This window comes from Aquarana catesbeiana, linkage group LG01 (assembly GCF_042186555.1).
Source record: "Aquarana catesbeiana isolate 2022-GZ linkage group LG01, ASM4218655v1, whole genome shotgun sequence".
In the NCBI taxonomy this organism is placed as follows: domain Eukaryota; kingdom Metazoa; phylum Chordata; class Amphibia; order Anura; family Ranidae; genus Aquarana; species Aquarana catesbeiana.
The window spans coordinates 143,275,762-143,302,364 of record NC_133324.1 but is presented as its reverse complement, the minus strand read 5'-3'; the positions used below and the strand labels follow the sequence as shown (position 1 = coordinate 143,302,364).

General features: G+C 44.6%; 1 protein-coding gene across 7 annotated transcripts in view; it reads left to right on the top strand.

Annotated features, from left to right (window-relative positions):
* LOC141135237 (baculoviral IAP repeat-containing protein 1-like) overlaps nucleotides 1–26,603 on the top strand; it is a 183,235-nt gene that overhangs the window by 147,304 nt on the left and 9,328 nt on the right. For 4 of the 7 annotated variants that reach the window (XM_073624414.1, XM_073624417.1, XM_073624415.1 and 1 more), the window contains one exon: nucleotides 8,149–8,313. The exons of 2 other annotated variants lie outside the window; for them this stretch is intronic. In XM_073624414.1, the coding sequence (XP_073480515.1) occupies nucleotides 8,149–8,313 (165 nt within the window). Of the gene's footprint in view, nucleotides 1–8,148; nucleotides 8,314–20,071; nucleotides 21,971–26,603 lie in introns of those variants that run through there. One more of the 7 variants, XM_073624419.1, reaches the window with a different exon arrangement.

The window sequence follows — 26,603 nt, the reverse complement described above, 5'->3', positions numbered from 1 at the left end:
GTCTGTCTCAGTGTTCGACGCTGCACAAGCTTCCCCGGCCGGCTCCAGGTAGGATGGGATGGGGTTTTTTTTTTCCTCTGGGATATTCCCCCCAGGCTAAGGGGAGGCCGCAGGTGGGCTGTAAGGTGGTTTTACACCGCACTATCACCGCCGCTGCCGCCACCATTGCACGTGCAGGCCCATCACTACTGGCCTCTCTCCTTCTTCCCCCTCCCCCAGCCTTCCTCCATGTTGGTTCCAGAAGGGTTGGCTAGCGCGGGAAGTGCTCATTTTTTCGAAACGCGAAAGGGGGGGCGGTAGAGGGTGGGGGGCGGGGTGGGGTGTCAGCACAGCATCCAGTGTGCTCAGACACCCACATTGCAGGCTGCAGGCTATTAAAAGGCACACTGTACAGGTGCACAAAGCCTTGGAGGGACACAGAGCTGACGGTCGCATGTAAGGTGGGACACAGGCATTCTCCTAGGCAGCATTTACTAAGAAACACCAGACTGGGCATTTGGTAGCAAGGCTTTTGCCAGACTATCGCTCAGCAGTCAGTGTTAATTTTGTGATACCTCCTCCTTGTTGCTTTGCACTATAGGTAGAAGAGGTTCACATACCCCAAGAACCAGAGACTCTAGGGGATCTCGTTCAGATTCTGAGGACCCCCTTTCGGCAGCATCTCCCCCCCTTAGGGGCCAGGGACGGCTAGCCAGGGAGAGCCTTTGGGGTCAGGGGCTATATCTGCTTTTTGCACTTCAGCCCCTGGATATATTACACAGGTGGTTTTTTTCCTCAGCCATTAATGGTCAAGAGGAAGGATTAATGGCCGTAGTTGCATCTTCACTTCACTGCACTGTTGCACTGTTACCCAGGACCCTCAAGCAGAGGAGCTCTGGGATAGGGGAGAAAAATCCCTTTCAGAGGATCGGGATGGGATGAATGATTCCTTCTCTGAGGAATCAAGTGGAGAAGGGCCTCTTCGCTTCTCAGGATGAGAAAGTCTTAGTACAGATCCTTGCTTGATTGGTCCGCTCCACATTTAAAATACCCGTATCTGAATCAGTTTAAAGACCCTCTATTTCTTTGGGGTCAAGACTGAAACCTCCTTAAACAACACATGCTTTTCCTGTTTATAAATTACTTGAAAAAGCTCATTTATTCTGAGTGGGATCACCCAGATAAACGTTTTTTTCCGCCTGGAAAAGTTTTCAACACTTTATCCTATAGAAGAAATGTATATAAAGATGTGGGGGATGCCGGCCGTTGATGCCGCCATTTCCTCTGTAGTCTGACTTGTCCTGTAGACAATGCTCAGAGGCTCAGGGATCCTGTGGATAAAGGATGGAATCCCTATTGAAGGAGATTTTCTCCTTAGCAGGTTTCAGTAGTTCAACCTGCAGTGGCAGCGATCCGTGTCTGTCAAAACTTAAGAGACCATGTTAAGCAGGTCATCAAAGTTTTACTCAAACAGCAGGCCCAGGGGTTGACTAACCTTCCAGCGGCCTTATGTTTTGCTGTTTACGCCATTAGAGATTCTATCAGGCAAACCCCTCGTTTTTTTCACTTGGGTTGGTGCATATGCGTAGAATCTTATGGTTAAAAGATTGGTCAGCTGAAGCACCATATATGAAGCTTCTGGCTGGATTTCCCTTTCAGGGTGCATGAAGAAGACTTGGATAATTATATTCAAGGGTTCTCTAGTGGGAGAGCACTCTCTTATCTGTTAAGAACAGAAGTAAGCATCCCTCTTTCAAACGGACTCTTTTCCCCAGTGCCAGGGGCATCAGCCTCTAGGCAGTCGCGACGGTCTTCTCCGTCTGGGTCATGAAACTAAAGTCAAATCCCAGAGTCAGAGAAGTCCGGGGGGAAGAGGCCTGCTAGACAGGACTCTAAAGCCTTTTCATGAAGGGGCGCCCCCTCTCGTTCGAGTGGGGGGAAGACTGCTACAGTTCTCAAAGCTCTGGCAGGAGGATTTCAGGACAGATGAGTAATCTCCACAGTAACCTTAGGTTACACACTGGAGTTCCAAGAGTTTCCCTCTCCTCGTTTCCTCAGATTAAGTGTCCCCAGAGATCCAGAGAAGAAGCAGTCGCTCCTTCTAGCGTTAGAGCGACTTTTTGTCGCAAGAGGTGGTTTCCGCGAAGGATTCGGTTCTTCCGCATGGAATCAATTAGGACAGAAGTCTCCATCCTGCAGGGAGGAGAATTTCTGGCATCAATAGACATCAGAGATGCATACAGTGGCTTGCGAAAGTATTCGGCCCCCTTGAACTTTTCAACCTTTTGCCACATTTCAGGCTTCAAACATAAAGATATAAAATTTTAATTTTTTGTGAAGAATCACCAACAAGTGTCACTGAGCTCGAGCTGTTTTGCAAGGAAGAATGGGCAAGAATTTCAGTCTCTCGATGTGCAAAACTGATAGAGACATACCCCAAGCGACTTGCAGCTGTAATCGCAGCAAAAGGTGGCTCTACAAAGTATTAACGCAAGGGGGGGCGAATAATTTTGCACGCCCCACTTTTCATTTTTTTATTAGTTAAAAAAGTTTCAAAAATCCAAAAGATTTCGTTCCACTTCACAATTGTGTCCCACTTGTTGGTGATTCTTCACAAAAAATTAAAATTTTATATCTTTATGTTTGAAGCCTGAAATGTGGCAAAAGGTTGAAAAGTTCAAGGGGGCCGAATACTTTCGCAAGCCACTGTATCTGCATGTGCCCATTTTTTCCTGCTCATCAGAAGTTTCTGCGCTTCGAGATAGGAAGGCGCCATTTCCAGTTTGTGGCTCTGCCTTTTGGGATAGCCACTGCACCTTGAGTGTTCACAAAGATCTTGGTTCCTCCTCTGACCAGATTAAGGGCTCAGGGTATAACTGTCATAGCATACCTAGATGACCTGTTCTTGATAGACCGGTCGGTAGCCTCGTTGAACGGGAACTTGAGGACCATAGGCAAGTATCTGAAACACCTAGGTTGGATCCTCAGTCCTAGTTGCAATCTCGAAACACCCAATACGAGGACAATATGTGACCGGTCTAAACTATGTGGCATGTTCACCAATGCCAGGAGCATGGCGGACAAGATGGGTGAACTAGAGATACTGTTGTATGAGAAGGATTTGGATTTTGTGGGAATTTCAGAGACCTGGTTCAACAGCTCTCATGATTGGCTGGCAAACATTCAAGGGTATACCTATACCCTATAAGGATAGAGAGGGTAAAAAAGGGGGAGGGGTATGCCTATATATCAAGAATAATGTACAAGTAAATGTGAGAGATGACATCGCTGAGGGAGCTAGGGAGGAGGTGGAATCCTTATGGGTAGAGCTCCAAAAGGATGAAGCTAAGGGGAAAATAATACTGGGAGTATGCTATAGGCCCCCTAACCTGAGGGAGGAAGTGGAGACAGATCTCCTATCACAATTTGGATTAGCAGCAAGGATGGGAAGTGTTATCATAATGGGGGATTTTAATTATCCAGACATAGACTGGGCGGAGGGAACCGCGCATTCTTTTAAGGCTCGCCAGTTCCTTAATGTCTTGCAGGACAATTTTATGGGTCAGATGGTAGATGCACCAACTAGAAATAAAACATTACTGGATCTACTGATTACCAACAATACAGACCTGATCACGGATGTGGAAATACGGGGCAATTTAGGTAACAGTGATCACAGGTCAATTAGTTTCAGTATAAATCACACAAATAGTAAACCTAAAGGGAATACAAAGACACTGAATTTCAAAAGAGCCAACTTCCCTAAACTACAAACCTTGCTAAAAGGCATAAATTGGGATAAAATATTAGGAACAAAGAATACGGAGGAGAGATGGGTTTGCTTTAGGAGCATATTAAATAAGGGCATTAGCCAATGTATCCCATTGGGTAATACATTTAAAAGAACGAACAAAAGTCCTGGGTGGCTTAACTCCAATGTAAAAATGCATATAAAAGCAAAGGAGAAGGCCTTCAAAAAATACAGGGTTGAGGGATCATCATCAGCATTCAGACTTTATAAAGAATGCAACAAGAAATGTAAGGGTGCAATAAGGACGACTAAGATAGAACATGAAAGACACATAGCGGAGGAGAGCAAAAAAAATCCCAAGAAATTCTTTAAGCATGTAAACAGTAAAAAAGAGAGGACAGACCATATTGGCCCCATAAAGAATGAGAAAGGACATCTGGTTACAAAGGATGGGGAGATGACGAAGGTATTGAATTTATTCTTCTCCTCAGTCTTCACGAGGGAATCGAGGGGCAGTGTTTATCCTCAGGACACATCATAGGAAGCACCTCCATGGTTAACAGAGGACAGAATTAAAATTAGACTTGGGAAACTTAACATTAATAAATCACCAGGACCAGATGGCTTGCACCCAAGGGTACTTAGGGAACTCAGTCAAGTAATTGCCAGACCATTGTTTCTAATTTTTACTGACAGTCTACTGACTGGAATGGTACCAGCTGATTGGAGAAAAGCCAATGTAGCACCAATATTTAAAAAGGGCCCAAAATACATCCCTGGGAATTACAGACCTAAGCCTAACATCAATAGTATGTAAACTCTTGGAGGGAATGATAAGGGACTATATACAAGATTTTAGTAATGAGAACGGTATCATTAGCAGTAATCAGCATGGATTCATGAAGAATCGTTCTTGCCAAAACAATCTATTAACCTTCTATGAGGAGGTGAGTTGCCATCTAGATAAAGGAAGGCCGATTGACTTGGTGTATCTGGATTTTACAAAAGCATTTGACACAGTTCCCTATAAACAATTACTGTACAAAATAAGGTCCCTTGGCATGGACCATAGGGTGAGTACATGGATTGAAAACTGGCTACAAGGGCGAGTTCAGAGGGTGGTGATAAATGGGGAATACTCAGAATGGTCAGGGGTGGGTAGTGGGGTCCCCCAGGGTTCTGTGCTGGGACCAATCCTGTTTAATTTGTTCATAAACAACCTGGAGGATGGGATAAACAGTTAAATCTCTGTATTTGCGGACAATACTAAGCTAAGCAGGGCAATAACTTCTCCGCAGGATGTGGAAACCTTGCAAAAAGATCTGAACAAATTAATGGGGTGGGCAACTACATGACAAATGAGGTTCAATGTAGAAAAATGTAAAATAATGCATTTGGATGGCAAAAATATGAATGCAATCTATACACTGGGGGGAGAACCTCTGGGGGAATCTAGGATGGAAAAGGACCTGGGGGTCCTAGTAGATGATAAGCTCAGCAATGGCATGCAATGCCAAGCTGCTGCTAACAAAGCAAACAGAATATTGGCATGCAATAAAAAGGGGATTTATTCCAGAGATAAAACGATAATTCTCCCACTCTACAAGACTCTGGTACAGCCGCACCTAGAATATGCTGTCCAGTTCTGGGCACCAGTCCTCAGGAAGGATGTACTGGAAATGGAGCGAGTACAAAGAAGGGCAACAAAGCTAATAAAGGGAATGGAGGATATTGATTATGAGGAAAGGTTGCGAGCACTGAACTTATTTTCTCTGGAGAAGAGACGCTTGAGAGGTGATATGATTTCAATATACAAATACCATACTGGTGACCCCACAATAGGGATAATACGTTTTCGCGGAAGGGAGTTTAACAATTAGAAGAAAAGAGGTTTAACCTTAAACTACATAGAGGGTTATTTACTGTAAGAGCGGCAAGGATGTGGAATTCCCTTCCACAGGCGATGGTCTCAGCAGGGGGCATTGATAGTTTCTTGAAACTATCAGATAAGCACCTGAACGACTGCAACATACAGGGATATACAATGTAATACTGACATATAATCACACACATAGGTTGGACTTGACAGACTTGTGTCTTTTTTCGACCTCACCTACTATGTAACTATGTAACTCCTGTTCTTACAAAAATCAAACACATCCATATTCTAAATGAATGCAGTGCTAATAATCAAATTAAATGTGATCAAAATTTTCCAGCGCATCGAGCTGTCCAAAAGATTATTCATAAATGAGTCTGAGCGGTTGCAGGGATACTTTTTACCACTTTTTACCACGCTGGCATACAGTATGCTTGTAAACACTAAAACCATTTGCGTGTATAACCTGGTGGTAATCTTTTAATAATAAATATTTGGGTTGTGCTATAGATGTGTCTTCATTTCTTTTTATATGAATAAATGCCCAGGGGATATCCTTTGGAAGCGGCATTCAACCTTTAGCAATAGAAGTCCAGCTGTTCTAGCGAAGGTGTCCTCTGTAAGGTTGTAGAAAGTGCACACTGGGAGACACATGAAGTAATCAAAGTTTTATTAGCGCACGAGCACAGAGAATTATATACACTATTGATTTTTGACTGACATTTGTTAGTTGAGAATTAGTAAATAAATGTCAATCAGCACAATTAAACCCTATAAAACATATACTGTAAGGCCGCTGAACACTCAGGGTCAAATTATCAAATCCCATAGAGATAGCATATTATAAAACAGTGCAGCGCTAGAAAAAACATATGCAAATAAAATACATATAGCAGAACACAAGCATCAATGATAAGTGTCCAAAATAGTGCTGTAATGAGCGATCATGCAGGTGAGGGACCTCCACCACTTTAAATACTAGCAGCTCACCTCCCAAAGTGGACCCCTGAAGGAATAGGGTCACAAGCGCTTTCCTCTAATGGGGTTTGTATTACTTTGTATTAACGGATATCACCAGGTTGAGCTGACAGGAAGTGAATTGGACAAGATCTCCAAAGCAAGGCACTGCAAACCAGTGCCTAGCAAACAAGCGTGTACAATGTGAATCAGCGATGGCCGTGGGTGACGTCAGGTGATTCCCTTCCATCCGTACCCATTACATCCTGGGGGTGAGACTTTGTCAGCCCCCTGGGACATAACGCATACGCACTGAAGGGAATCACGTGACGTCACCTGCGGCCATTGCTGATTCACATTGTACACGGTTGTTTACTAGCAGCTCAGCCTGGTGATATCATCCACCGACAAAGTAATACAAACCCCATTAGGGGAAAGCGCTTGTGATCCTATTCCTTCAGGGGTCCACTTTGGGAGGTGAGCTGCTAGTATTTCAAGTGGTGGAGGTCCCTCACTGAGTCACCTGCATGATGGTTAATTACAGCACTATTTTGGACAATCATTGGTGCTTGTGTTCTGCTATATGTATTTTATTTGTGTAGCATCCTGATGTTTAGGTAGGGTTGCTCTTAAATTTATTTTCAAAGTGATAGTTGCCCTGGCCAATTGCTAGGGAGTCAACTGACTTCACCCTAATTCTGGAATTGCTGCACTTCTCTCTTCTGTTGCTGGGTGGCTGGGTACCTGGTGACATTAGGAATAGATGGGGTAATTCAGACAATGGGCAGTGATTTTCTAGAATCCCTTGGCCTGCTGGGAGAGCCTATTTATTTGGGTGGAGTCAGGTGATCAGGGTTCTGTGCCGCCTGGACAGCTGTCTGGGTGGACGTGTGTTGTTCTGCCCCGGGCTGCTAGGCCAGAGCATGAGGCCTATCCCAGGGACATCTGGCTGCTAGGCTGTCTGAGGGCCTATCCAGAAGCAAGTAAGCAGAATAGGGTTGGGATTGCATCTTGCAGTCCAACCAGAAGTGACGGTTCTGCTGAACGGAGAACCAGTCATGGTCGGAGGTAGAGGGGAAGTTGTCGCCACTAATAGACCATCCACCTTGTAACCAGGGACCACAGTGAGTCGCTTACGCAAGTGCCAGAGCAGTATTCTCACCAACCGGGATGGTGAAGAATTGGGAAACTTGAGCAGGTGCCAAGCCAAGGACCCAGCCAGCGGAGGTGACGCTTGCAGAGCAGTCTTGTGTGCCAAGCTACGGACCGAGCAGGACAGTGGGGTGATGCTTGAGGAGTATCTGTGAGTGCCAATCTAGGGACCCAGCAGGGAATCGGGGGTGACGCTTGAGGAAGATACTGTGTGAGAAGATTGGAAGAGCTCAGGGGATCCAGTGGCAGTGGATCAGCAAGTCTATTGAGAGAGACTGGGAGCTCAGTTGAGTGAAGATCTACAATAGGAGATTGTAGAGAAAGTAAAGAAGTTCGTTACCAAAGGTTTTCTTTAAGGCACTTAATCTCAGAAATTTTTACTTCTAAAATGTAATTGCGATAAATACAATTATTCATTATTTCCTCACAGCTGTTGCATTGGGCTCCCTCATTCATCTGGAAAAGCTGTATTTGCCAAAGGGCCAAGGAATGACTCATGCTGCTAACTACTTCATTGAACAGTTCCAGAACCTTGCTAAACTCCAGTTTCTAGCCATGAAAGAGATTCTAGATGATGAATCCATTGCACTTTTAGGTGAGTACTTTATGGGTATGTGACACTACTGTCTTCAGGGTTGGCTCTATTGATCTTTTCTTTAGGTCTCTAAAGATTTGTAAGATTTAAAATTAGCACCTCCTGTAGTAGGACCCATCCAATGTCCATTTCTCCTACCCCTGCTACATTCCAGCCCTGTAGCCTAGGACAGCCTGTTTGGCATCAATACTTCCTGTATCGGCCGCTGTATGCTGATTACTTTTTCTAACCCCTATATTACTGCAGCATTCAGCAGTGACATAGGGGTTGAAAGAAGGAACCCTCAGCACACAGGCACCTGACATTCCTCAGAAGCGTTGAATAACCAGGACTCTCTTCTCCAGTACTGAAATAGAGGAAGTCACGAGTCACTGAATAAATGAGTATACTCTGTCTTCTACTGCAGGGGTGTGCCAGTTTAATACCTTAGATACTCTTTTTAGCCATTTTTAAGATTTTAACCACCTTTTAAAGTGATCTCTTGGAAACGTTAAGTACCGGGTCACACTGGGGCGACCTATCAGGCGACTTAGCAGCCTGACAACTCGCGCTTCATGCAGTGCAATGGAACCATTCTAATGGGAGCGACTCACGCTGTTGCCAAATAGTATGCATATATCATATGTCTGCTACAAGTTGAGGCATGTGTAATGCATCTTGGTTGTAAATAAACTTGGTAGCTGAAAATGAGAATAGTGTAAGGGAGTATAGGTTAATATGATGTTGTATTGATGTAGGTGGAAAGGTGACCATAAAGGAAAACAGTGTGTTTCGGAAAGTAGCAAATAAAATTAATCCTGCTAAACTATGCTTATCTGGTAGTGTGTTGGTAGAGATAAGAATAAGCGATAACAGTGTTCTTAATGTAAATAATAAGTAGGATTTCTTACATTGCTCATATAGCCTTATATACTTATATAGCCCAATGGCTATTTTTATTAAGTAGATATTATAGTTTGTTTATATAAGAAGGAGAAAATAGTCAGTATGAGTGAACCCTATTATAGCATGATTGTGGCATTGAATATACAGGTAATGTTTAAAGCATTAGCTGGTGCCTGTAAGTAGTAGCATTGTATCCAAAAGGATCTATTTCTGTAGGCATGGGTATAATCAGTGTAGATGATTGTTTAAATATCCTACAGGGTTGACAGCTATAATAGTCAATATAAGCAAAATATTTTGACAACAAACATAGTTGTATGTTAATTCCAAGTGACAATAGTGTTAAGCCTTTAAAGAGGGAAGTTTAAAAAGGGATTGTGTAGTAAAAACATATAAGCTGACTTAGGGAGTATATAAATTTTCAAAGATACCTTTTAAGACAGGTTCAAAAGTAAGCCAGTCACGCATCCCAGCATCCAGCTTGTACAACGCTCGAGCTGGGAGTGAGTGAATCTGGTATTTTTATGGGGTGAGCTCCGAATCAGCTGGCGCCAGTAATTGCGCTCAGCTGACTGGTGGAGCTCATTGTCAGGGGAGGCTATTTATACATTGGATGTGGCACTGCCTCTCAAACCTAGGGGAACTAGTCACCCCCTATTTTCTATTTGTTATATTCAGCCATTTGCTAAAATCATTTAAGTTCATTTTTTTTCCTCATTAATGTTCACACAGCACCCCATATTGACAGAAAAACACAGAATTGCTGACATTTTTGCAGATTTATTAAAAAAGAAAAACTGAAATATCACATGGTCCTAAGTATTCAGACCCTTTGCTCAGTATTTAGTAGAAGCACCCTTTTGATCTAATACAGCCATGAGTCTTTTTGGGAAAAATGCAACAAGTTTTTCACACCTGGATTTGGGGATCCTCTGCCATTCCTCCTTGCAGATCCTCTCCAGTTCTGTCAGGTTGGATGGTAAACGTTGGTGGACAGCCATTTTTAGGTCTCTCCAGAGATGCTCAATTGGGTTTAAGTCAGGGCTCTGGCTGGGCCATTCAAGAACAGTCATGAAGTTGTTGTGAAGCCACTCCTTCGTTATTTTAGCTGTTCTGTTTTAGCTGTGCTTAGGGTCATTGTCTTGTTGGAAGGTAAACCTTCGGCCCAGTCTGAGGTCCTGAGCACTCTGGAGAAGGTTTTCGTCCAGGATATCCCTGTACTTGGCCGCATTAATCTTTCCCTTGATTGCAACCAGTTGTCCTGTCCCTCCAGCTGAAAAACACCCCCACAGCATGATGCTGCCACCACCATGCTTCACTGTTGGGACTGTATTGGACAGGTGAGGGGCAGTGCCTGGTTTTCTTCACACATACCGCTTAGAATTAAGGCCAAAAAAGTCCTATCTTGGTCTCATCAGACCAGAGACTCTTATTTCTCACCATCTTGGAGTCCTTCAGGTGTTTTTTTAGCAAACTCCATGCGGGCTTTCATGTGCATTGCACTGAGGAGAGGCTTCCGTCGGGCCACTCTGCCATAAAGCTCCGACTGGTGGAGGGCTGCAGTGATGGTTGACTTTCTACAACTTTCTCCCATCTCCCGACTGCATCTCTGGAGCTCAGCTACAGTGATATTTGGGTTCTTCTTTACCTCTATCACCAAGGCTCTTCTCACCCGATAGCTCAGTTTGGCCGGATGGCCAGCTCTAGGAAGGGTTATGGTCATCCCAAACGTCTTCCATTTAAGGATTATGGAAGCCACTGTGCTCTTAGGAACCTTAGGTGCAGCAGAAATTATTTTGTAACTTTGGCCAGATCTGTGCCTTGCCACAATTCCGTCTCTGAGCTCTTCAGGCAGTTCCTTTGACCTCATGATTCTCATTTGCTCTGACATGCACTGTGAGCTGTAAGGTCTTATATAGACAGGTGTGTGGCTTTCCTAATCAAGTCCAGTCAGTATAATCAAACACAGCTGGACTCAAATGAAGGTGTAGAACCATCTCAAGGATGATCAGAAGAAATGGACAGCACCTGAGTTAAATATATGAGTGTCACAGCAAAGGGTCTGAATACTTAGGACCATGTGATATTTCAGTTTTTCTTTTTTAACCACTTCAATACCAGGCACTTAGACACCTTCCCGCCCAGCCCAATTTTCACCTTTCAGCGCTGTTGCAATTTGAATGACAATTGCGCGGTCATGCTACGCTGTACCCAAACAAATTTTTTATCATTTTGTTCCCACAAATAGAGCTTTCTTTTGGTGGTATTTGATCACCTCTGCGGTTTTTATTTTTTGCGCAACAAATAAAAAAAGACCGAAAATTTTGAAAAAAAACAAGTTTTTCTTTGTTTCTGTTAAATTTTTTTGTAAATAAGTACGCTTTCTCCTTCAATAATGGGCACTGATATGGCTGCACTGATGGGCACTGATACGGTGGCACTGATGGGCACCGATGAGGTGGCACCAATGAGGTGGCACTGATGAGGTGGCACTAACGGGCACTGATGATGGGCACTGATAGGCGGCACTGATGGGCACTGATAGGTGGCACTGATGGGCACTGATAGGTGGCACTGGTATGCGGCACTGATGGGCACTCATAGGTGGCACCGATGGGCACACATAGGCGGCACTGATGGGCACTCGTAGGTGGCATTGATTGGTATATATGGGTGGCACTGATGGGTACTTATGTGTGGCACTGATGTGTGGCACTGATGGGCACTGATAGGTGGGCACTGATGGGCTCAGATGGGCACTGATGGGCACTGACAGGTGGCACCGATGGGCAATGACAGGTGGCACAGATGGGCAATGACAGGTGGCACTGATAAAGCATTGCTGGGCAGATCTGGGCATTGCTGGGCAGATCATTGACATAATAGTGCCAATCAGTGCCCACAGATTGGGCACATGTGGATGGCCATGGGGTACATACCTGGCCATCCACGTTGCCCCTTCCCTGGTGGTCCTAGTGGCATCCCTGGTAGTCCAGTGGGGTGATCTGAGGGGGGGCTGCGCTGATAAACAATCAGCGCAGACCCCCCCTGCCAGGAGAGCCGCCGATCGGCTCTCCTCTACTTGCGTCTGTCAGACGCGAGTGAGGAAGAGCCGATCAACGGCTCTTCCTATTGACAGCGTGATCAGCCGTGATTGGACACGGCTGATCACGTGGTAAAGAGCCTCCGCCGGAGGCTTTTTACCAAGATCAGTGTAGCGGTGTGTCAGACTGACACACCGCTCCACCGATCGCCGCGATGCGCGCCCCCGGGGGCGCGCTGCGGCATGTTATCCTGCTGGACGTCATATGAAGTCCAGTCAGGATAACAGAACCACTTCCCGGACGTCAATCTGCTATAGGGCGGGCGGGAAGTGGTTAATAATCTGCAAAAATGTCAACAATTCTGTGTTTTTCTGTCAATATGGGGTGCTATGTGTACATTAATGAGGAAAAAAAATGAACTTAAAGCGGGATTCTGGCCAGGAAAATTTTTTTTTTTAAGTCAGCAGCTACAAACACTGTAGCTGCTGACTTTAAATAAGTACACTTACCTGTCCTGGGTGCCTGCGATGTTGGCCGCCCGAGGCCAACCCGTCCCTCGGCTCTCGGGTCCCGGCACAGCCATCCTAACTAGGGGAAACAGGCAGTGGAGCCTTGCGGCTTCACTGCCAGTTTCCTACTGCGAACGCGCGAATGGCGCGGCACGGCGCTCTGTGAATGGCCCCGTGGTTTTCTGGGAACACACACAGTTCCCAGAAGGCAACGGGGCTGCTCACCGAGGAACAGGACACGCCACGGAATAGGAAGAGGCAGAATAGGAAGACTGCCTAGCAACAAGGGTTCAGGTAAGTTTAAAAATTTTTTTTTCAAATGTTTTTTTTTTACATTTTTTTAGGATTTTTGGTGCAATTTTTTTTTTTTCAGGGTGGCCCTCCACTTTAAATGATTTTAGCAAATGGCTGCAATATAACAAAGAGTGAAAAATTTAAGGAGGTCTGGATACTTTCCATCCCCACTATATACTGGCTATTCCCTGTTACATCCAGAAAAGTTTGTAGAGAAATTTAGTGAGAAGTTTGCCCTCCCATTAATTGCTAGTATTATTTTGGAGTGTCCTGTGACCCTAAATCCTTCTCCTGTTCAAGTTCTTTAGAAATAAATTCGAAATGGACATCCCCTAGACTGAGACTGAATTGTCGGTGTGCGTGGAATTGTGCTTGTGGATGGCATCCTTGTACTAGTAAGGGGGAGACATGGGCATATTCTCAGTGGCCCCTCTCAATTTCTTACTTATACTCTGTTCCCAGGTTGCAAGTCTTGTACTCTTACTTTGAGGCCAAAGTTCTTAATGTTCCGTTGGCCCCAGGCACCTGAGACTTCTAAAGCTTTTTCATACATTGTTTTGAAACTCTCTTACGTGATCTACTTATCCTCAGTGAGCTGTTTTTGAAGTCTAAGGAAGTGCCAAAGTCCAGATCGACAGGTAACTGACCTTTCCTCCCAAACATCAGCATGTAGGTTGAATAGCCGGTGGCATCATTTTTCAGTGCTATTATAAGCATGCATTATAGCTGCAATATATCTGCTCCAATGCTGCTTCTTTTCGGAAGAGAGTCCCACGCATATACAGAACAGTGTGATTGAATCATTGCTTTCTTTCAGTCTTTTAATGAGCTTACTCTTGAAGTGTCTTCCCTGATAGGAATGGATATGCTGACGCAGGCCATTGTGGACAAAGAACCTTTCCACAGTAACTTTGGCCACAGTTGAGACTTTTTGGTCCTTGGGAATACCTGGGTGTACCAAATAAAGTGGTCCTTTACTACCAAGACATTTTCTTGCTTAATTGAGTCAGGCTCCAGAAACAGGAAAACAATGCACACCAATTCCATTGGTCCTTGACCTTGAAGATGGCCTATAGGGGCAGCTCTGGTTGGCAGTCTTCTGCTGAATGCATCTTAAATAAGAATGACAGTAGCCTTCAACTTCGGCTTACATACTAATCCAATAGAAGCAGTCTCTGACTAACTTGAAAGTCCTCTTTTGTCCTAGATGGCCATGCTCATTGTGTAAAGCTGTTAATGTGGTCTCTCCATGTTTTTCTGGTAGAAACAGCTGCCATATATCTTTAGGGTTGTCTGAGGTGCCCCTTCTTCAGTAGGCATCCCTGTCTCTCAACTGCAACCGATTCCACTCCCTGTGGACTAGTCGTCCTTCCTTCAGGGTGTCTATTAACAACATGTCTGGGTTTTGACTTTCCAGAGCCTTTCAAGGTTAAGTCACAGAGGGGATATTCCCTAGATCCTTCTTTGACAACCTCGGCAGGCCCTCATCTCTTACTTGAAAAAGGTCACTTAATATTTGAGGATGCCTGCTGTGGTGACTCTGACAACTTATGCTTCTGTCACCCTCTTGGAACAGTACTCTGCCCCTTGAAACAGGTCTTGCACTCCTTCTGGAGATAGTTGTGTCCAACCTCCTGGGAAGGTGTCTGAGCTATGTTTTCTGGAGAGAGCATCGGCATCTCTGTTTCTTCAGAGCAATACTTTAGGCTGAATCATAATGCGGGCAGAGCAACCAACCACTGGTGCCCAGTAGCATCCAACATAGCCGTGGTAAGCACATAAGTAAGTGAGTTGTTGTCCGTCTTGACCAGAAAGTCTGCAGCATACAGATAATCCTTTAACTTGTTTACTATTGCCCCACTTTAAGGCCAGAAACTCCAACTTGAGGAGGGGTAATTTCTTTCGGCAGAGGTCAGACTTATGTTTACATATGTGAATGGTTACAGATACCCATCATGTTCTTGGTATAGTACCCCGTCAGTCTAGCATCAACGTGTAGTTCATATGATTTAGAGGGGTCAGCATAGGCTAGAACTGGATTACTAATTAGACTTCTCTTCAGCTGATGAAACACCTGCTCACTTTGCTCTGTCCACTGGTCTCAAACAGATTATCATGGTCCTCTAGGTCCCTTACTTGGCTTACTTAGCTTGGGTGCATCCACATCTTCCTCCTCATTCTTAGAGCCCTTTCACACTGGGGCGGGGGGCAGCGTCGGCGGTAAAACGCCGCTATTATTAGTTTTACCCCCCGCTAGAGGCTGAGAAAGGGTTAAATACCACCGCAAAGCGCCTCTGCAGAGGCGCATTGCCGGCGGTATAGCCGCGCCGTCCCATTGATTTCAATGGGCAGGAGCGGTGAAGGAGCGGTATACACACCGCTCCTTCACCGCTCCGAAGATGCTGCTGGCAGGACTTCTTTTACCGTCCTGCAAGCGCATCGCTCCAGTGTGAAAGCCCTCGGGGCTTTCACACTGGATACACAGCAGCGGCACTTTCCGGTCGGTTTGCTGGCGCTATTATTAGCGCAATAGCGCCTGCAAACCGCCCCAGTGTGAAAGGGCTCTAAAGCAACTCATTGAGGGGTCGGGCTATTTTAGCGAACCTTCTTCAAATCCTCGGTACTAGAAACAGAACCCTAATGGGGCGTACACACGGTCGGACTTTTCGTCTACAAAAGTCCAACGGACGCCGACGGACTAAAGCTGGCTGGTAATCCGATCGTGTGTGGGCTTCTCCGGACTTTCAGCAGACTTTTTCAGCCTCAAATCCGACGGACTTTAGATTTGAAACATGCTTCAAATCTTTACGTCGTAACTACGACGGACCCCGAAATCCGCTCGTCTGTGTGCTAGTCCGATGGACAAAAACCCACGCTAGGGCAGCTATTGGCTACTGGCTATGAACTTCCTTATTTTAGTCCGGTGTACGTCATCACGTACGAATCCGTCGGACTTTTGTGTGGTCATGTGTAGGCAAGTCCGTTCGTTAGAAAGTCTGCTGCAAGTCCGCCGAAAGTCCGCCGGAAGTCTGTCGGACAGGCTGTCGGACTTTTGTAGACGAAAAGTCCGACCGTGTGTACGCCACATAAGAATTACCCCCACAGCACCTTTATAGTATTAAAGTAAATAATATACCTCACACATAGAATCATCTATCAGTAGGTACCACCTATATAGTACAGCTATTGTGTTTTTCATAATTATCCCATAAACTGTCCACAATGTCCGCATGTGTGTGCGCGTATGTATATACATGCCTGTGTGTGTGTGTACATATATATATATATATATATATATATATATATATATATATATATATATATATATATATACAGTGGGGCAAAAAAGTATTTAGTCAGAAACCAACTGTGCAAGTTCTCCCATTTAAAAAGATGAGAGAGGCCTGTAATTGTCATCATAGGTATACCTCAACTATGAGAGACAAAATGTGGAAACAAATCCAGACAATCACATTGTCTGATTTTTGAAAGAATTTATTTGCAAATTTTGGTGGAAAATAAGTATTTTGTCAATATCAAAAGTTAATCTCAATACCTTGTTATATATTCTTTGTCGGCAATGACAGAGGTCAAATGTTTTCTTTAAGTCTTCACAAGGTTGTCACACACTGTTGCTGGTATGTTGGCCCATTCCTCCATGCAGATCTCCTCTAGAGCAGTGATGTTTTTGGGATGTCGCTGGGCAACACGAACTTTCAACTCCCTCCAAAGTTTTTCTATGGGGTTGAGATCTGGAGACTGGCTAGGCCACTCCAGGACCTTGAAATGCTTCTTACGAAGCCACTCCTTCGTTGCCCGGGCGGTGTGTTTGGGATCATTGTCATGCTGAAAGACCCAGCCACGTTTCATCTTCAATGCCCTTGCTGATGGGAGGAAGTTTGCACTAAAAAATCTCACAATACATGGCCCCATTCATTCTTTAATGTACACGGATCAGTCGTCCTGTTCCCTTTACAGAGAAACAGAAACAGCCCCAAAGCATGATGTTGCCACCCCCATGCTTCACAGTAGGTATGGTGTTCTTTGGTTGCAACTCCTCTTTCTCTCTCCTCCAAACAGGACGAGTTGTGTTTCTACGAAACAGTTCTACTTTGGTTCAACTGACCATATGACATTCTCCCATTCCTCTTCTGGATCATCCAAATGCTCTCTAGCAAACCTCAGACGGCCCGGACATGTATTGGCTTAAGCAGGGGGACACGCCTGGCACTGCAGGATCTGAGTCCCTGGTGGCGTAGTGTGTTACTGATGGTAGCCTTTGTTATGTTGGTCCCAGCTCTCTGCAGGTCATTCACTAGGTCCCCGTGTGGTTCTGGGATTTTTGCTCACCGTTCTTGTGATCATTTTGACCCCACAGGGTGAGATCTTGCGTGGAGCCCCAGATCAAGGGAGATTATCAGTGGTCTTGTATGTCTTCCATTTTCTAATTATTGCCCCCACAGTTGATTTCTTCACAACAAGCTGCTTGCCTATTGCAGATTGAGTCTTCCCAGCCTGGTGCAGGTCTACAATTTTGTTTCTGGTGTCCTTCAACAGCTCTTTGGTCTTCACCATAGTGGAGTTTGGAGTGTGACTGTTTGAGGTTGTGGACAGGTGTCTTTTACACTGATAACAAGTTCAAACAGGTGCCATTAATACAGGTAATGAGTGGAGGACAGAGGAGCCTCTTAAAGAAGAAGATACAGGTCTGTGAGAGCCAGAAATCTTGCTTGTTTGTAGGTGACCAAATACTTATTTTCCACCATAATTTGCAAATAAATTCTTTCAAAAATCAAACAATGTGATTGTCGATTTGTTTCCACATTTTGTCTCTCATAGTTGAGGTATACCTGTAAAGACAATTACAGGCCTCTCTCATCTTTTTAAGTGGGAGAACTTGCACAATTGGTGGCTGACTAAATACTTTTTGCCCCACTGTATATATATATATATATATATATATATATATATATATATATATATATATATACACACACACACACATATACACCGTATCTCTCAAAATTGAGTACACCTCTCACATTGTTGTAAATATTTTATTATATCTTTTCATGTGACAACACTGAAGAAATTACACTTTGCTACAATGTAAAGTATTAAGTGTACAGTTTGTATAACAGTGTAAATTTGCTGTCCCCTCAAAATAACTCAACACACAGCCATTAATGTCTAAACTTCTGGCAACAAAAGTAAGTACACCCCTGAGTGAAAATGTCCAAATTGGGAAGAAAGTGTTAATATGTTAATATTTTGTGTTCCCACCATTTGCCAGCACTGCCCTAACCCTCCTGGGCATGGAGTTCACCAGAGCTTCACAGGTTACCACTGGAGTCCTCTTCCACTCCTCCATGACGACATCACGGAGCTGGTGGATGTTAGAGACCTTGCGCTCCTCCACCTTCCATTTAAGGATGCCCCACAGATGCTCAATAGAGTTTAGGTCTGGAGACATGCCTGGCCAGTCCACCACCTTTACCCTCAACTTCTTTAGGAAGGCAGTGGTCATCTTGGAGGTGTGTTTGGGGTCGTTATCATGTTGGAATATTGCCCTGCGGCCCAGTCTCCAAAGGGAGGGGATCATGCTCTGCTTCTGTATGTCACAGTACATGTTCGCATTCATGGATCCCTCAATGAACTGTAGCTCCCCAGTGCCAGCAGCACTCATGCAGCCCCAGAGCATAACACTCCCACCACCATGCTTGACTGTAGGCAAGACACACTTGTCTTTGTACTCCTCACCTGGTTGCCGCCACACACGCTTGACACCATCTGAACCAAATAAGTTTACCTTGGTCTCATCAGACCACAGGACATGGTTCCAGTAATCCCTGTCCTTAGTCTGCTTGTCTTCAGCAAACTGTTTGCAGGCTTTCTTGTGCATCATCTTTAGACGAGGCTTCCTTTTGGGACGACAGTCATGCAGACCAGTTTGATGCAGTTTGCGGTGTATGGTCTGACCACTGACAGGCTGACCCCCCACCCCTTAAACCTCTGCACCAATGCTGGCAGCACTCATACGTCTATTTCCCAAAGACAACCTCTGGATATGACTCTGAGCACGTGCACTCAACTTCTTTGGTCGACCATGGCAAGGCCTGTTCTGAGTGCAACCTGTCCTGTTAAACCGCTGTATGGTCTAGACCACCGTGCTGCAGCTCAGTTTAAGGGTCTTGGCAATCTTCTTACAGCCTAGGCCATCTTTATGTAGTGCAACATATCTTTTTTCAGATCCTCAGAGAGCTCTTTGCTGTGAGGTGCCATGTTGAACTTCCAGTGACCAGTATGAGAGAGCGATAACACGAAATTTAACACACCTGCCCCTCCATTCACACCTGAGTCCTTGTAACACTAATGAGTCACATGACACGGGGGAGGGAAAATGGCTAATTGAGCGAAATTGGACATTTTTCACTTAGGGGTGTACTCGTTTTTGTTGCCAGTGGTTTCGACATTAAAGGCTGTGTGTTGAGTTATTTTGAAGGGACAGCAAATTTATACTGTTATACAAGCTGTACACTCACTACTTTACATTGTAGCAAAGTGTAATTTCTTCAGCGTTGTCACATGAAAAGATATAATAAAATATTTACAAAAATGTGAGGGGTGTACTCACTTTTGTGTGATACTGTATATGTGTATGTATGTGTGTATGTGTATATATATATATATATATATATATATATATATATATATATATAAACAATGATTGAGTCCACCATGACTTTTATACCTTGAGTGCACACCTGTTCTATACATACACACACACACATGTGTAAAAGCACTTTATATACATCACACAATTACTTATCGCATATCATAAAATTTCCATATTATATATGAATTTTCTTATATATTTTTTAATTTACAAATCCATTTTTTAATTCCCATCTTTTCATTCCCATTGGTTTTAATTAACTTTTTTTAATTAACTGATTTAATCAAATAATTTGCTAATTGATCATATGACATCTCATTGTTTTTATTTGTTTTCCATACATGTCAAAGAGTGAGCTTTCACTGAAGTCTGACGTTTTTTTTAAAAGATGTTGTTTGAAAGATGTGTATACTCTTTGCGTGGCTGTCTATGGCTGGTGGGAGGGCTTAGTGATGTCATTGGCCTGCCCTATCTGCCAGCCCTATTTAACCACACTAAAGATGGCTGACGGCATTGCCTGAGGAAGCAGCACGCATGCTCCGAACGTGTGCATCATTCTGTAGCCGACCATCTGACATCAGTGATGTCCCGCTGACGACTTCCTCCTGCGCTTTTCACATCCAGCCCAAGACACAGGAAGCCACCGGTGCCGCCTAGTACAATGAAACCACGCTGTTTGTGAGGCGTCCTGGACTCCTGAGACAGCCTTGGTCCCTAATACAGATGTACCTTAATACTACCACTGTCTAGTGAGTACAATATCTTATGATTAAACCATGCCTTGTTATCCTCTACACTTAGATTGGCACTGCTCTTTTGTTTTTATGCTAGCCATAATGGTTGCTGCATTTGTGGTGGAAAGTCATTGCCTGACAAGCTAGTATGTCAAGTCCCCTTGGAGGAAGCAGCAACTGACAAAGAAGGGGATGTCAGGAAAGTAGCGGCATCGATTAAACAATCAGCCAAGGAGTCGATACATGAAGCCTTTACTCCTCAGTCAGTGGCTGAATTGCCTAGCACTTCCAACCAGAACCAGTAAGTGGTGTCCAAATTGGAGAGCTTGTTGGAGGATGAAGACATTAAAGGGGCCACAGGCTTTGATGTTTGCCCAATAGAGCCTTTTGCAAGGGCAACTAAGGACGCAATTGCCTGGGGTGAAGTGGGGGAAACTCTCCACAAGGTTAGAAAGTACTCATTTCCCTTCATTGAACAACTGGAGGAGTTAATCCAGGAAGAATGGCAGGGGTCAGAGAAAAAAAAGCCTGTATAAACAACAGGTTGTCAAAACGGTATTACTTTATTGTACATCATTAAGTACATCGTACTTAATGGGTTATGGGCCACCTTCAGGTGTTGACACTGGTATACCCAATCAAGGAAGTTCACTCCCTATATAACCCCTCCTCCTTCCAGGAGCACATCAGTTTTTTCGCCAGTGTCTAAGGTGTTGGTCACGAGTGAAGATGTGCTCTGAGGAGCTCCAGGAGGGATCCATACTGGATTTAAAAAACCTCCACAACCAGATCCATCCACGCCACTGCGGCCACAGGATGGTACCCGGGCCTCGCATAGAAGAACGAGGTTTTGCCTGTAACGCTTCTCGTTGAGGGCTGGACCCTAGCAACCAGGACTCTTTTTGGTCTTGCTACATTTCCTAAAGTTTTCCTGAGGGGTGCTATACAGGTCCAAAGGAGTGGAACCCCTATTAAAAGGGACCCGGTCTTTAAAGGTTTAACCGCTTCAGCCCCAGAAGATTTTACCCCCTTCCTGACCAGAGTGTTTTTTGCGATTCGGCACTGCATCGCTTTAACTGACAATTGCGCGGTTGTGCGACGTGGCTCCCAAACAAAATTGACGTCCTTTTTTTCCCACAAATAGAGCTTTCTTTTAGTGGTATTTGATCGCCTCTGCGATTTTTTATTTTTTGCGCTATAAACAAAATAAGAGCGACAATTTTGAAAAAAACGCATTATTTTTTACATTTTGCTATAATAGATATCCCCCAAAAATATATAAAAAAACATTTTTTTTCCTCAGTTTAGGCCGATCGTATTCTTCTACATATTTTTGGTAAAAAAAAAAAAATCGCAATAAGCGTTTATTGATTGGTTTGCGCAAAAGTTATAGCGTTTACTAAATAGGGGATAGTTTTATGGCATTTTTATTAATAATTTTTTTTTTTTACTAGTAATGGCGGCGATCAGCGATTTTTATTGTGACTGCGACGTTATGGCGGACATGTTGGACATTTTTGACACATTTTTGGGACCATTGTCATTTATACAGCGATCAGTGCGATTAAAAATGCACTGATTACTGTGTAAATGACACTGGCAGTGAAGGGGTTAACCACTAGGGGGGCGGGGAGGGGTTAAGTGTGTCCTAGGGGAGTGATTACTAACTGTAGGTGGATGGGCTAACAGTGTCATTACTCTGATCACAGCTCCCGATGAAAGGGAGCTGTGATCAGTGACACTTGTCACTAGGCAGAACGGGGAGATGCTGTTTACATCAGCATCTCCCCATTCGTCCTCTCCGTGAGGCGATCGCGGGTATCCCCGCGGCGATCGAGTCCGCGGGACCCGCGAACCGACTCACGGATCTCCCGGCCGGCGCGCACAATGGGGAATTCAAATGGACGTACAGGTACGCCCATTTGCCCAGCCGTGCCATTCTGACGATGTACATCGGCATGCGCCAGTCAGGAACTGGTTAACTACGCTGCCCACCGCGATGGGTGAAATTTGGATCTGTCTGTTTTCAGCATTATCCCGCAGCGAGGAAATGGTACTGCAAAGTCCACCTATGACTTTTCTTTCAATATGCAATATTGTAATGCCTTAAAACTCCTCTAGAGGGAGTAAGAACGCATATACCCTAATAATCTGTGCTAAACTTACAGCGTGTGTCCTAGCAGCTGGAGGGGGTTCTCCTCTCCCCCCAATTGGGGAAACTGAGTGGCTGGGGGTACATGTACTATGGTACATTACATCTGTAACTGCTATAAATCAGTTTAATAAGCACTAGAGGCTGACAAACTGCTAAAGGTACCCCCCGCCCGCTCACCCACCTCCTGCCCCCTGGCTAAAAGACATTTACTTGTCTGTTAAAGTGTTATCAAGTGGATGTATACACAAGCCGATTATTCCACCGCATGGCGGCTGCAGCCTCCTCTCCTGGTCTCAGACCAAAGCTGTCCTTGCAGGAGGTTGATGTTTTTACTTTGAAAGAAGGAGGAGGGAGGGTTGGGGAAGGGGCGTGGCTTAAGCGGTCAGGCGTCGTGTGCGGACTCAGCGTCCTTGGAAAACACACACAAGTACATATTTGGGGGGCACACCATACAATGCATTTAAATTCAAGATGGTGCTGCTGTAAGACCTATAAACAGTACAAAATATTTTACAGCGCACACATACAAGAATGACATTTCCTGCAGGGCTAGTTAAAAACACCTGAACACCTGAACATATTCAAAAAATACGGGGGTTTGGTCACACTATATGGTCATATAGTGCTAAGCCCACTTACTGCGACAAAGTACCCCGAATTAGTGGGTCTTACACTAGTAATAGAATGGAAGATCCTCTGTCTCAACCATGGGAGCTGAACTCCTCTATGTGGGAGAACTGAAAGGGATACATCCTAATCACTGGTGGCCACTAAATAGGAGGCAATGAGGAGGGGGAGGGGTGCTCCAGCCCAAAAACCTGGTCAGGGCCTATTACAACATACAAGTACATATTTGGGGGGCACACCATACAATGCATTTAAATTCAAGATGGTGCTGCTGTAAGACCTATAAACAGTACAAAATATTTTACAGCGCACACATACAAGAATGACATAGAGGAGTTCAGCTCCCATGGTTGAGACAGAGGATCTTCCATTCTATTACTAGTGTAGGACCCACTAATTCGAGGTACTTTGTCGCAGTAAGTGGGCTTAGCACTATATGACCATATAGTGTGACCAAACCCCCGTATTTTTTTAATATGTTCAGGTGTTTTTAACTAGCCCTGCAGGAAATGTCATTCTTGTATGTGTGCGCTGTAAAATATTTTGTACTTGGAAAACACACGGCGCATAGACAGTCAGGTTTACACCTGCGGGGCTAAAAGCTGTGCTCTGAGAACTAAAAATGTCTACCAGAGCAGCTAAAGCAAGGCTGCAATAGGACACAGGAGCGCTGAAGCACGTGAGGGGTGTACACAGGCATTTTCAGTACAGGAAAAGACATTATTGTTTAGCATCAGATTAATCTATGCTGCCATTGTTTTTCCTACTATTGCTCAGCAAATAGAACAGTTCTTAGAGTAACTCTGTTTTTGTGCTTAGCACTATGGCTTCCAAGGTTACTACTAAGGCACCAAAAGTTCCACCCCCAGGCGCTGGGAACTCCAGTCATGCCTCCACACTGTCATCCTCTCTGGAGATACAGATATGGCAAGCCAGGGTGAGTCTTTGGAACTGATTGGTGGTGCAACTGCTTCTCACACTTCAGCCCCTGTATACGTGACTGAAGATGCATTGTCCTCTGCCCTGCAGGGCTTAGAAGGAATATTAGGGGCTTTAATCGCATCCTCCATCCAAAGGGATAGGAAGCGTGCTAGATCCCCCTTCCCCACTTCAAACCCTTTACCAAGGGAACAGTGGGCACAGGATGAGGTATTACCCTCAGGCGCTCACGTAGAAAAATAAGCCAATTTTTCCTCTGCGGAGGAAACAATTGAGGAACCTTATGCAACCTCGCAATCTGAGAGATTGATGGTACAAGCTCTTATGGAGATGGTTCATTCCACTTTCATGCTACCCCTAACAGAGTCAGCTGAAAGTTCGGCCTCTTCCTTGGGTTCTTTAAAACCTTTACAACTTTTTCATGCATTACAAGAAAGCTTATTTATGCTGAATAGGATCGAATAAGCATTTTTTCCCTTTCTCAGTTCTCTATCCCACGGAGGAGAAATTCACAAAAGATGAAAAGTACCAGCAATAGGTGCTGCGATTTCCAGCATAACTTGTCCAGTAGACAATGCACAAATGCTTAAAGATAAGAAGTTGTTTTTTTTGTTAAAATCCTCTTTTTCCTGGCAGGTACATTTCTCAGCCTGCAGTCGCTGCAATAGGCACCTGTCAGTCAGTCCCTAAAAGGACCAGTTCAAGAGGCCCTTAGGGAGGTCCCTGCACAACAGGCCCCTCAGTAGCCGAACTACCAAGGGCGCTATGTTTTGCCATAGATGCCATAAAGGGACTCTATCCACCAAGCGTCCCGGCTTGTGCTTGAGCTAAAACACATGCGTAGGACCCTGTGGTTAAAGGGTTGGTCAGCCTAAGCATCTTTTCTGACTAGTTTCCCCTTTCATGGGGAGCGACTATTTGGGGAGAATTTGGTTAAATACATCCAAATGATTTCTAGCAGAAAAGGTACTCTTTTGCCCAAAAAGAAGGTATAAACGTCCTTTTATTTAAAACGGACTCCTTCCCCTGCGCCAGGGGCAGTTGCCTCTAGGCAGTGGTGATGACCTCCACCATCAGACTGTAGAAGAGAAAAACATTCAGCCCCTGTATACATGATTGAAAATGCCTTTTTCCTCCGCCCTGCAGGGCCTAGAAGGAAAATTAGTGACTTTAACCGCATCCGCTATCCAAGGAAGCGTGTTAGATCCCCCTCCCCCACCTTAGATCCCTTATCAAGGGAACAGTGGGTAGAGGATGAAAGGTTACCCTCAGGTGATCAGGAAAGAAAGGCAAACCGATTACTCCTCTGCAGAGGAAACAACTGGAGTTGAACCTTTTTCAGCCTCGCAATCTGAGAGATTGCTGGTACAAATCTCTTACAGAGATGGTACGTGCCTCTTTCAAGCTACCTCTAGTAGAGTCAGCTGATAGTTCTGTTTTTTCTTAGGTTCCTTGAAACCTTCACTGCCTTTTTCATGTGTTTCCTGTACATGTACAGATCCACGCAGAAATTCAACAGATCCATTCTAGATCTAAAAGAATCTAAATCAGTTCCTGAAGATTCGCTCCTTTCTATGGAGTCAATCAGGTCAGTAGTTTCTATCCTACAAGGAGGAAAACTTCTGGCTTCTATCGGCATCAGGGATGCATATCTGCATGTCCATTATTTTCCAGCTCACCAAAGGTTTCTGCAGTTCAAAATAGAACAGCAGCATCTCAGTTTATAGCCTTGCCCTTCGGGCCAATTACAGCACCCCGAGTGTTCACAAAAGTGCTAGCCCCACCTCTAGCCAGGTCAAGGGCACAGGGCTTAAACAGTCTTGGCATACCTAGACGATCTATTGCTAATAGACCAATCGGTATTCGGAGTAAGGTGTACACATTACAACCAGTTACCTGGAAAAGTCTGGGTTGCGTTCTCAACCTAGTGAAGGCTCCCTCAAAACCGCTAAAAAAGCTGCAGTATTTGGGTCTGATTATAGATACAGCCCAGAAAAAGGGTGTTCTTGCCCAGGCAAAAGACAGCTCCATAAGAGAGTTGGTGCGGATGGTCAGATCAAAAGGAGATCCCTCCATTCACCTTTGCATGAGGTTGTTAGAAAGGATGGTGGCTTCATTCGAAGCAGTTCCCTATGCCCAATTCCTTTCAAGACTGTTGCAAAACAGTATTTTATTTGCTTGGAACAAAACAATCCAAGCTTTGGACTAGCCCATGCGGCTGCCCCCAAGGGTGTCCCAAAGCCTCAATTGGTGGTTACTAAAGAATCTGCTAAAAGGTAAATCCTTCAGACCACTTATCTGGAAAGTGGTAAACGACAGAGAAGACAACTGTCCAAGGACAGTGTTCAAAAACCGAAAGAGCCTTGCCCATCAACATCCTAGTGACTCGGGCAGTGCGCGGACTTCCAGGTTAAGGGATTGTCCTGA